Source organism: Notechis scutatus, chromosome 5, assembly GCF_049901735.1.
Source record: "Notechis scutatus isolate UNSWTSFEM ecotype Mainland chromosome 5, rNotScu1.2, whole genome shotgun sequence".
NCBI classification, from domain to species: Eukaryota; Metazoa; Chordata; class Lepidosauria; order Squamata; family Elapidae; genus Notechis; species Notechis scutatus.
Genome location: NC_142013.1, coordinates 14,996,930 through 15,009,814, shown reverse-complemented (window position 1 = coordinate 15,009,814; position 12,885 = coordinate 14,996,930). Strand labels below are relative to the sequence as shown.

At 38.7% G+C, this 12,885-nt stretch overlaps 1 protein-coding gene across 2 annotated transcripts in view; it reads right to left on the bottom strand.

The window, feature by feature from the left end:
* Positions 1 to 12,885, bottom strand: part of ARHGAP42 (Rho GTPase activating protein 42) — a 159,751-nt gene that overhangs the window by 128,071 nt on the left and 18,795 nt on the right. Inside the window, exon 2 of one of the 2 annotated variants that reach the window (XM_026675601.2) lies at positions 4,294 to 4,389. The exons of the other annotated variant lie outside the window; for it this stretch is intronic. Coding sequence (XP_026531386.1) covers positions 4,294 to 4,389 — 96 coding nt within the window. The remainder of the gene's footprint in view (positions 1 to 4,293; positions 4,390 to 12,885) is intronic. 2 annotated transcript variants of the gene reach the window in all.

The following is a 12,885-nucleotide window of genomic DNA, read 5'->3' as shown; positions in this document are numbered from 1 at the left end:
TCATCAGGTTCATTGGATGTCCTCATAATATAGCAGCCTTTCTCTGGATCATGCATGAGTCATACACCACAGGCATGTCACTTAAGTCCCTTTTATTCCACATTTAAGCCTAGTTTTTTCCCCTCATATTTCTACACGCTACATTTTCCACATTAAAACATAGGTTTTCCTCGCAGGAAGATGTTTGAGCACCCTAATGATTTTGAATGCCCTTGCTTGCACTTTTAATGGCTCTTATATCCTTTTTGAACTGCAGTAAGCAGAACAACATACAGAATTGCAAATATTTTCTAGATCCTTTCTCCTTTTTCCCCTTCCAAAATATCTGCCTGAGTTCAAAGACTCAGGAATAGACTGAATTCAAACATTACATCAACCTTAATGGGCAAGCCATTCTGTTTTGTAAATCATGGATTGTGACTCTGCATATTTAACAAGCTCGGCCAATTATGGTTTGTTCAATACCATGATGTATTAGCCAACATTGTTAAATTTTTTGTTTGAATTCATGTACTAGAACTCACATTTTCTATGAGTTTTAGAGAGGAGGAAAAAGATGTCTCAACTTATAAAAGGAACCTCCTTTATCAACTTAGCATTTAAGAAAAGGTATTCAGCATTAAAGGTTAACCCAGAGAAATAGCCTGAGGATCATTACCATAGGTAATTATGAGCCAGCAATGTATATTTTAGTTGATGACAGTTGATCAAAAAGATCTAATTCCATAATCACAACAACCATTACTGTTTGGTGATCCCTACCACAAATCTCTCCACAACATCACAGGGAATGACGAATTCTATTATTGTGTAACTCAAACAGCCCACATTCTCCCAGGTTTATGATCCGTAGGTGAGTACAGGTTTACTAGGTAACTTATTCAACTCCTTGTAATTTACAGCTTCAGACTCTGGAATGGCTTAACTGCAGTAAGAATATTTATAAACCTGATGCAATCGTTGTCTGTCTTACTGTTATCAGCAGAACCTGCCTTAAGTAGTAGAAAGGTGTTCAAATCCTTTTAGTGTGACCTTTACTGACAATTATCCAGAATGTTTACTAGATGATTTACTTTTGTTATTCTTCAAATAAGCTGTTGTCTGGATGTATGTGATGAATTCTAATCCTTTGACCCTTTTTGCCATCCAGTTAATCCTTTCCACTTCTCCCAACTATCAACTCTCAGCCATATTTCATGGTTCCCATCAAACCCTCCTTCCACTAACTTTAACATCTCATATACAAACAATTAACTTTTCTCACCACATCTGACCTTAAGCCTAATCAGTGGCCATGTTATTTTTTCATTAATGGAATAAACTGATTGACAATATCACACAGTACAAGAAAACAACTTAAGACTTGTTAACCAATTGAATCTATTTAATGCAGTATTGCAGCCATATATTTAAAAAATCCAGAAATGCTTTCAGATCATACACCAAATGTTTCTCTTCATTCTCACACTTGCAAAAAAATACCTTGCAATGGTAATTCTAATTAATATTTACACAAAAATCAGGAAATACAGGGATATAATTAATAGTGGCTTGAACAGCACTATATATAATCCAATAAATATTTGGAGACACAATCACTCAACTTTCTTGCTTGTTTAAAGAAGATCTTTCTATTCCAAGATTCTATCAAGATCAGAAAAACAATTGAAATTAATCAATCATGTGGTGTCCTTAGCATATGTTCCTCTCATACTGTCCAAAAATCTAAACATATTCAAGCTGGACCTTTTTCACAACTGATAATAGCAAGTAAATGAGTCCTTTGTCAACTTCATCTACATGTAATGATGTCATACTGTTGTACTCTCAGTTTTAATGGGAGATTTTTTTAAAAACAGATATTTTTTATTTTTGCCTGAAAATGGATCTAAATGCTCCAATTCCTATCAATTTATATTTCACATCCAGTTTCCACTATAGAACATTATTTTATAATAATTTACCTTCAATAGCTAACATTTTTACTATACAGATAGTCCTCCATTTACAACTACAATTTTAATTTGACCATCTTTCAATAGTTCATCGATTGACTATCAAGATAAGACCTGAATCCAATGCCTTCTCACCTCTGATAACTATGCTTGAATTCACACAAGTCCACAAATATCCATAGCATTAACATTCTGATAATCCAGAGTTTGAACGCAGAGCCAACTTATTCATTTGAAATAATGAATTTCACAGCTTCTGCATGTTGCTCAGGAGATTCAGAGCAGTGAGGCAGAATGGTAGCTATAAAGAAGGATTAGGTTCCTAATATTCACAGCCATGGCAATCTAAATCCAAAGCCTAATGCTGCAAGTTACAAAAACAGCATCCTGAAACAGAAGGATTAAAAAGCTTTATGCTGGGTCCTTCCTTTGAAAGGAATCTTAGCACAATGTTAACAAGAACTAATTTTTCCTGTGATAATATCCACTGATTTAATTATGGAATTTGCATTAGTAATTACTCTATTTTGGGTTCAATTGTGGTTATGGGTTGAGGACTACCTGTATATGCAACTTGGATTTAGGTAATCTAGATGAAGAGCCCCTTATGGAGGAGGAGGAGGAGGAGGAGGAGGAGGAGGAGGAGGAGGAGGAGGAGAAGGAGAAGAAGAAGAAGAAGAAGAAGAAGAAGAAGAAGAAGAAGAAGAAGAAGAAGAAGAAGAAGAAGAAGAAGAAGAAGAAGAAGAAGAAGAAGAAGAAGAAGAAGAAGAAGAAGAAGAAGAAGTTGTGTATTGTCATTGTACAAGTACAACAAAACTGTGGATGCATCCTAGCAACTGTTCGCAATACAATAAAACCAGAGCACTTAAAAATGAAGAAAAATAGAGTACCCACGTCTCCATTATAGCAGAGGTGTCAAACTGACATCATCATGGAGGCATCACATGACATATCCGGACTTTTTTCCCCTTCACTAAACCAGCACAGAAGGATCCATTTTTGTTAAAACCTCTCTTGTTCTTCTCAATTTTTCTACGCATGCAAGAACCAATGTAGCTTGTAAAATGGCAATCCTTTGTTTGCTGTTTCCCCATTAAACTATATTGATAACAATGATTACTTTTTTGTGCATGCAGATGTCATTGTTTGGTAGTATGAAATAAAATGTATGATGTCAATTCTTTATATCAGGAGAACTTTTGTAAAAGAAAAGAAAAGAAAAGAAACTGCAGAGGAATTTGAAGCAAGACAAACAAGGAAGCCATGGAAATCAATGTTCCTTAATCTAACCACATCATATCGAAGAACTACAATTACACTGAGTAGAAAACAGTCCTGAGTAAAGCAACAGGGAAAACAATAGGTCAAACAGTATTTTGAGTGCGAAGCATAAATTCATGCTTGGAAGGAATACAATACACAAATCAACTATTTGAAGCTTGCATCCATGAAAATGACATATAGCCTTCTACCAACAGTAAGTGTCCACACTTTTGAGGTAAGATGGATCAATTAAATAAAAATATTTTCTACTTCTCCTGCTTTATATTGATGTTGATAATTTAGCTTGTGATAATTATTCAGGCTGCTAACCAGTAACATAAATAAGCATTTTAAATAATGATGAGTGTTCAGTAAGAAGTCATGAAACTCTGCTTCAAGGAGCAAATGGTATAAGAAGATTGTTAAGAAACAGAGAGGTCTTATCTCCTAAAATTAAAGATTAAATATCTATAGAATCCAGAGAATGCTCCTTTCTTACACACACACACACACACACACACACACAGAGAGAGAGAGAGAGAGAGAGAGAGAGAGAGAGAGAGAATAGTGCAGTGTTGGGGGTTTTCAATTCAATGTGTGGAGTGTGAAGGATGTATGTTTGTGTTTATTTTCATGGTCATGATGTGCACTGAAGATTGTGTTTGATTTCATTGTATGAGGTGCAATGACAAGTAAACTAAACTAAAACTAAAAACACCCATTTAAAAAAAGCTGTTTATTTGACATCAATATTCAAAACTCTAAACTTCCAAACTGAACACATCATAATTAAAATCCCAAGAAGTATTTATTTACCAAACAGAACGCAAGTAGTTCTCACTTATCAATGGTAAGTGGACAGGCTTCCGACAAGCAAAGACAATGGAAAAAGCCAGAACTGCCAACTGTCCGCAGGATTCACTTAACAACTGTGCAAAAAAAAAGTTTGTAAAATGGGGCAAAGCTCACTTAAAAAGTGCCTTGCTTAGCAATGATGATTTGGGGGCCACTTGTGGTTGTAAATCGAGGACTACCTATCGACAGTTAAATTCAAGCTGCAACAAAGTTCACTCACCAATGTTAATTTCATCGTCTGTTTCAGCATCCCCAATGCATTCAAACTGAAAATCTTGAAGTGATTGGGAAAATTTTTGTACTGCCATTGAGAGATCTGCAGAATAAATGAACAAAAGTCAGTCTCGAGTTTCTACTCAAAATGCAGCATTTCACTGATACAAGAAAAATTAAAAGTTTCAAAATTTAAAACCGGCCAATACTTGCAAAGGCAATAGATAGCCTGTCTATCTATTGGAATTCCATAGCATTCTGAGTAGGGATAGACATAGGTAGGGATAGACATATTTTTTTCACAAATAATTTTCCAAGTTCCATGTTTAAAATTTAATTTACATTTCTGGAGCTATAATAAATACTATATATATATATACATATATACATATACATATACATATACATATACATATACATATACATATACATATATATATATATATATTCTTAAGTTTTCGCGGGTACTTACATGCATGGTATTCAGCTTTGTTCGGGTATTTTCCCATGTCATTGTAGTTGTGCTTTTAAAGTTGTAGCAACATTTCGGCAGAATCTCATCTGCCATCATCAGGCTTCTGTACAAACACAATACCGACGGACACAATCAGAAGCCTGATGATGGCAGATGAGATTCTGCCGAAACGTTGCTACAACTTTAAAAGCACAACTACAATGACATGGGAAAATACCCGAACAAAGCTGAATACCATACATATACATATACATATACATACACACACACACACACACACACACACACACACACACACACATATATATATACACACACGGGACACGATGGCTCACCAGCTAAGATGCTGAGCTTGTCGATCAGAAAGATCAGCAGTTTGGCGGTTTGAATCCCTAGCACCGCATAACTGAGTGAGCTCCCATTACTTCTCCCAGCTTCTGCCAATCTAGCAGTTCGAAAGCATGTAAAAATGTAAGTAGAAAAATAAGGACCACTTTGGTAGGAAGGCAACAGCATTCCATGCACCTTCGGCGATTAGACATGCCGGCCACATGACCATGGAGACATCTTCGGACAGTGCTGGCCCTTCGGCTTTGTAACGGACATGAGCACCGCGCCCTAGAGCGGAAATGACTAACACATATGTGCGAGGGGAAACTTTACCGTGAGGGTGAAAATGGCCTCAAATGGGCCGAAAATCAGCTGGAAGGTGTGTGCATACGCAGTGCAGGTAAGTTTGGCTGGGGCTCGCGTGCCCGCACAAATGGCTCTGCATGTGTGCCATAGGTTTGCCATCATGGCCCTAGCATTTTCTCACAATGCAGGGTCTACTTTGGGGGGGGGGAGGATCAACGTGTGTTAATTGATTGGATGTGACAGGCACTGACTGACCAGCTTGTCATCCTACCCTGATGTTGCAGCTGAGAGTGCATGATTGGACCAAAGTCACCTAGCTGGATTCAACAACTAAAGTGGAACTAGAACTTACAGTCTCCAGTTTTCTAACCCAGGGATTCCTAACCCCTAGTCTGCGGATGCAGGTCATTTGGAACCGATCCATGGAAGTGATGGGCGAGCGCATGCATAGCTGCATTTGTGAAACTGGCACATGCGTTCAAAACCATCCCACTGCTGCCATTCTGTCAAGCCAGAAAGGTTGGAAACTGCTGCCTTAACCATTAGACCAAACTGTCTCTTTCCATATTAAATTATCTTTTGCTAATGATAGCAATAGCACTTAAGACTTGTATACTGCTTCATAGTGCTTTACAGCCCCCTCTAAGCAGTTTACAGAGTCAGCCTATTGCCCCCAACAATCTGGGTCCTCATTTTACCCATCTTGGAAGGATGGAAAGCTGAGTCAACCTTATATAAATAATGACGGCAGGAAGCAGAAATATCACTTTTATCCACTGGCACTTTTACAGAGTTTTACACTTTTATAGCAGATTCTTGTACTGCATACTTTTATGATCTGTAACTCTACATTGGAAAACAAGTATGGACAGATATTTTTTTAATGGGTCCATCGTTTTCAGTGTGTACTCTTACACTCCCACACACACACACACACATACCATGAGACCTTCACGTTCACCTTTAGAGAAAAGCAGAAACACCTATAAATTCATTCCAAACTTTTGCTCTCTGTGGCTCTGCCTTTAGAAATCCTGAGAACCTAGCTGTGAACTGAATTATGATGATTAAAAACAGAAGTTCATCTGGTAGGCTTCTTGATGTATCGAGCTACTGTACTATCTTGTTCTTTTTTTTTTTTTTTTTTGTAAAGGTATGTTTTTCATTAAAAGAAAGGCATTGAGTGAATGTTGGACAAAATTAGTGGATACCTTTTCTTGTTTTAAATGGTCAAAAACATGCACTGAAGAAATAGATCATTTTTATTTTGCACCCAAACATCTGAAAATTGACAACCAAGTGTTCAGTTTGTTTTGGCCGCAAAAGCTGAACATCATTCTTTCCAACTGCGATCCAGAAAGAAGTGTGTTTTCTCTTAGAGGCCTGTGAAGGATTCTTCAAATTAAAAATCAAGTCAGCTAAACAGTAGGTTTTCCTGAAGGACTCGCACTTGTTCCTCCTCTGCCACCACTAATAAGTCCTGCTTCTCAAGGCCACCCAGAGTTAATTTGGGATGAAAAGAAAAACAACAACAATCCTGTTTGGTCCCATAATTCAACTAACAAGGTCACAGGCAGATGAGAAAATGGCTTAACAGGATCCCACTCCACTTCATGTAAGGTGGAATCCTGAGTTTATTTTATTTTATTTATTTATTAGTCAAGCAAGTATTAGATAACAGATATAAGTATAAACATGGTTACGAATACATGAAATGGATACGAATATAAAGAAACGATAGGACAGGGACGGTAGGCACATTGGTGCGCTTATGCACGCCCCCTACAGACCTCTTAGGAAAGGGGTGAGGTCAACAGTAGGCAGTCTAAGGTTAAAGTTTTGGGGGTTTGGAGAAGAAACCACAGAGTTAGGTAATGTATTCCAGACATTGAATTTATCCTCCCTCAGGAATACACTACAGGTAGGCCTTGACTTACAATCACAATTGAGCCCCAAAATTTCCATTGCTAAGTGAGACATTTGCTAAGTGAGTTTTGTCCCATTTTATGACCTTTCTTGCCACAGTGCTTAAGTGAATCGCTGCAGCTGTTAAGTTAGTAGCACGGTTGTTAAAGTGAATCTGGCTTCCTCATTGATTTTGCTTCTCAGAAGGTCGCAAAACGGAAATCACAAGACTTCAGGACGCTCCAATAAATATGAGTCCGTTGCCAAGCGTCTGAATTTTGATCATGGGGATGCTGCAACGGTGATGGAGTGTGAAAAACGGTCATCAGTCACTTTTTTTTCAGTGCCGTTGTAACTTTGAACTGTCACTAAACGAACTGTTGTAAGTTGAGGATACATCAAGAATGCGTATCAATTGGTAGGGCTAGGCAAAACTTTCAGAAGAGTTTGCAGTATGTGGAACAACTCTTTGTGAATCATTAAAGCATCCTTGTTTTTCTGTAGACTGTTCTATTCCAACTGATTTTTTAAAGAAATTATGAGAGGGAGGGAGGGAGGGAGAAAGAGTGAGAGTGAGAGTGAGAGTGAGAGTGAGAGTGAGAGTGAGAGTGAGAGAGAGAGAGAGAGAGAGAGAGAGAGAGAGAGAGAGAGAGAGAAAAGGAAAGGAAAGGAAAGGAAAGGAAAGGAAAAGGAAAAAAGAAAAAAGAAAAGGAAAAGGAAAAAAGAAAAAAGAAAAGGAAAAGGAAAAGGAAAAGAACAGCTGGGGATAGCTTTTAAACCAGGGGTCTCCAACCTTGGCAACTTTAAGACTTGTGGACTTCAACTTCCAGAATTGAAGTCTGAGGAATTCTGGAAGTTGAAGTCCACAAGTCTTAAAGTTGCCAAGGTTAGAGACCCCTGGTTTAAACCATATGAGCGCTGGAAAAAAAAACAGCATGGTTTTAAAGAACCAGACAGAGGTGCTTTATTTGTGCTCCTGCCTGTTGCAAAGCAGTCCTTTCAAAAGCTTTGCACGGTCCTAATATCTGAGGTGCCTTTCCCTATTTTATCACTTTTGCTAATGATGACTGCTTTACTTTAATGAGAGGTGTGATGTGATGCATCAGCAGTTAAATATGCTGAGCTTGTCAGCTGGCAGTACAGGTTCAAGACCTGAGCACTGTGCGATTGGATGAGTTCCCATTATTTGCTCCAGCTCCTGTCCACCTTCCAGTCTGAAACAGTCTCACCTTCCAGTCTCAAACAGAGCAGGAGGAATACGACATCATCTATCTCCCATCTACAACACAGTCCTTTCAATCGTTCCAAGAAAGCTCCACACCCATTTGCACTACTCAGGTGACCCTTATAAACCTCCAGATGACTTTAACGACACGCTAAAAGAACGCAAATGTCCAACTGTATGCACGGAGCATAAATCCTTCTATTCCCCACCATCCAGTCAGAGCTGAAGCAGCTTCTTGGATGAGAAGCGAAATGTTTTCAAAAAAGAAACCAGAAAGTCCAGTTGCCTCGTGGGGGAAAAAAAACAAAAACCGTTTGGGACTTCCAGTTTGAAAGCATGCAAATGCGAGTAGATAAATAGGTACCACTTTGGTGGGAAGGCAACAGTGTCCCGTGCACCTCAGCACATAGTCATGCTGGGCACATGACCATGGAAGCCTCCTCAATGTTGACAATGTTGGCTCCCTCGACTAACCTCTAGGAGATGAGCACCATCTCCTAGAGTTGGATACAATTGGACAGAGGAAACCATTACCAACATTATGCTTTAAGTTCATCGCCAAATCGAGCTTTTTAAAATGCTGATTACTGCTTGATTTTTAAATATATGCTCGTTCAGCCATTGCTGAATCTATTCTGCTGTGTACAACTCTTCCCCCAAACCCAAACCTTGAAACCAGCAATTGGATGGAAGCAAGATTGCATCAGAGATTATACCTCTTCTTACAAAACCTCAACCCACAGACACCAAGTTAGTTACACCAACTTGGAATCATAGGGTGTATGGAAGGTTTATAAACAGAAATGATACCCTGGCTGTCAAAATCCTAGTTCCCATTTGCTAATCAACATAGCAACCGATGAAAATACTGAAAAATAGGCATTCCAAAATAACTTTGCCCTTCCTTTAAAGTGGTTGTGGTTTTCGAAAGCTTAATGCCTTCAGGAAATCCTTTTTACATCAACCCCTGCATGTCTGCTCCGCAATCTATAAATATTGCAAAATGCAAGGCATGTTTTATGGTTCCCTATCCATTCATCATTGGCCCTAGTCAAGCTTGTTGGGCTCTGCTCCAATCCACATGTGAACCCAAAATTAAGCATATAGTAGCTTCATGTTACTGCACGGGGATCAGGATTAGGGGAGTTAAGGGAGCTTCACGACAAATTCTCCAACTGAGAAAAAGTCCTGATCAGCCTTCTGAATAAAGTTTGCAAAATTAAAACAACGAAAAGAATCTTAAAAATAGACAGTGAATCTGGAAAAGAAAGAAAAAAGACATTAAAATCCTCCCTTGCAAGTTAAAAGGTTGAGAATTATTTTTCTCGACTTAACTTGTGACGCGAATGGCAGAGATGGTTAATAGTTAGGCTCAGTTACACCGATGGAACATGAGAGGCTGATCTTGAAGAATGTAAAGTAATGTTATTTATTATATTTTTATCCGACTTTTATTACTTTGGAGTTCCTGAGACTCTCTCAACTAGGGTTGTTTTCTTACAGACGTTTCATTATCAAACCAAGTAACATGCTAGACCGGAAGTGGGGTTTGGTCTTTGTTTGTATAATGTGGCTTGGCCCTGTCAGTATTGCTGGGAATGCTTTTGGTGGTTCCTTGATTAGACTGTTGTTTAATGTTTGACTATTTGTCTGAGTTGGTAGTTCCTTGATTGGGGTATTGTTTATTGCTTGATTGTTGGTCTAGTATTAATCTTGGTGTTAATCTCTGTCTGGATTTGGATTGCTCACAAAGGGGTGGTGTTTTAACTTTTGGATTGTTTGTTTTGAATGGTATGTACATGTTGTTTATCTCTGTGCCTGTTAATGACTGATTTGTCTGAGTGCCAGAAATTTTTCAGTGTTTTTGCACACAGTTTGTCCATCTGATCACTGACAGAGTATTGGTGTCTTTAGGAACTCACATTCGATAGTACCCACCTCTACCAACTTACTAGAGTTTTAATGCCCTGTCTTCATTCTGGATTTCATTGGGTTTGCAAACTTTCTTCAAATAAGTTCACTGGAAAGCAGAATATTAAGATCTAACTCCTCCAAGCCTCATAAGTTTCAGCAAAAAATTAAGCAAGATAAGAATGGAATACAAGAATATTAATGTACCTGCTATAAAACCAGGGAAAGAGAGAGAGAAAATGGGCCCAAAACACTTTCCTCTCAATGAATGGCACTGGATGACTACATCTTCTACAGGCAAAATACTGATTATGGTTATGATATGACACCCTGGCTTAAAAAACCCCGATAGGCTTTTGTTCTAAATCATTTGGCCTACAGTAATGCAAGATGAAGTTTAAGATGTTAGATTGGAACCAGTGCAGTCCAAATGCAACTCATTAGAAAAGTTTATTGAATGACTTTAGGCCAGCCATTTTGTTTCAACCTCAGCCTACCTCACAGGGGTGTTGTTGTGGGGGGGGAGGGAAGAAGCCATCTTGACTCTTGACAAAGTGGCACAACACAGAACTAATAAGCTAAGGAACATTGGCTGCCTCAAGATTAAGACTTTAGAGGCCTCACTAAATGAAGTAAGGCTGGGAATCATTACAAAGTGGGATTTTATAATTCTGGCACATGGCACCTATGAAATACCATTTTCAGACAGGTTAAAGTATCCCTGAATTTTTTTGTATGCCGCCAAAAAGCCTCACTCTTGAGCTTTTTCAATATCTTCAATATTTTCCTATCATCTAGGCATCCCAGTTTTAAAACACTGCAAGTAATTTTATTTGGGAGTGATTATCATCTTTCTTTCTTTCTTTCTTTCTTTCTTTCTTTCTTTCTTTCTTTCTTTCTTTCTTTCTTTCTTTCTTTCTTTCTTTTTCTTCTTTCTTTCTTTCTTTCTTTCTTTCTTTCTTTCTTTCTTTCTTTCTTTCTTTTTTCTTTCTTTCTTTCTTTCTCTTCCTTCCTTCCTCTCTCTCTATCTCTTTCTTTCTCTCTCGTTCCCTCATTTATTTATTTATTTATTTAGTGTTGCACCTGATTTTCTGGTTCTAGTCATTATTTTCTGAAAGCCACGCATTAAAATAGTGAATCAGGAGTTCCTAAGTGATGCTATTTAGCAAAAAAATCACAGTTGACTATTACAGTTAGTCCTCGGCTTGTAACCATTCCTTTAGTGACCATTCAAAGTTATAACTACACTGAAAAAAAGGGATCGACAGCCAGTCCTCACACTTACAACCATCATAGCATTCCCATAGTCACATGATCAAAACTCAGGTGCTTGGCAACTTGCATGTGTTTGGGATGTCTGCAGGATCTTGTGATCACCATTTGCGGCCTTCTCAGCCAGCTTTCAACGAACAAAGTCAAAGAAAGATGCTGGATTACAACTGCACAGTGATTTGCTTAACAACTGTGGCAGAAAGGTGGTAACATTGGCCATGATTCACTTAACAACAACATTGCTTAGTACCAGAAATTCTTGTCCCAAGTGTGGCTGTAACTCAAGGATTACTAGTACTCTATGAAATACTAGGATTTCTTATAAAAATAGCAATAGCACTTCACTTTTACAGCCTTCTCTAAGCAGTTTACAGAGTCAGCATTTTGCCCCCAACAATTTGGCTCCTCATTTTACCTCAGAAGGATGGAAGGCTGAGTCAACCTTGAGCCAGTAAGAATCGAATTGCTAGCAGTCAGCAGAATTAGACTACAATACTGCATTCTAACCACTGCACCATCACGGCTCTTGGATTGACTTCCTTTCTTGGATGCTATATCCCCATGATGGCGAACCTATGGCATGTGTGCCAGAGATGGCACGTAAAACCCTCTCTCTAGGCATGCACGCCATCGCCAGCTGCTGTTCTGGTTTCTGGCGCCAGCAAGCTGGTTTTCATGGGTGCCAGGGCGCTGGAAAACAACCTGAAAAACAGCCAAAAAACAGGCCATTTTTCTGGCTATTTTCAGGCTGTTTCTGGGCCATTTCCAAGCCATTTTTGGGCTGTTTTCAGGCCGTTTTTCAAAAAACAGCCTGAAAACAGCCCGAAAAACATCCTGAAAATAGTTTGAAAAATGGCCTGAAAACAGCCCCCAAAACAGGCATGCATGCACCGGCCAGCTGGTGTTCGGGTTTCCGGCGCTCCGGAACGCATACATTCACGCGCATGCATGCACGTTCCAGTTTGGCCACTCAGTGCCGAAAAGGTTCACCATCACTGCTATATCCTAGCTGTATCTATTGCTCATGACAGCTAAATACAGATTCTGATGTTATATGTCAAGATGCCAGAAGCGAAGAATGAATTCTAGAAACTGCCAAGACAAGGATAGATTTGCTAGATCCTGCCAAAAGCTGAACACTGCAATCCACCAACTACTTACAACCGATCTTATGT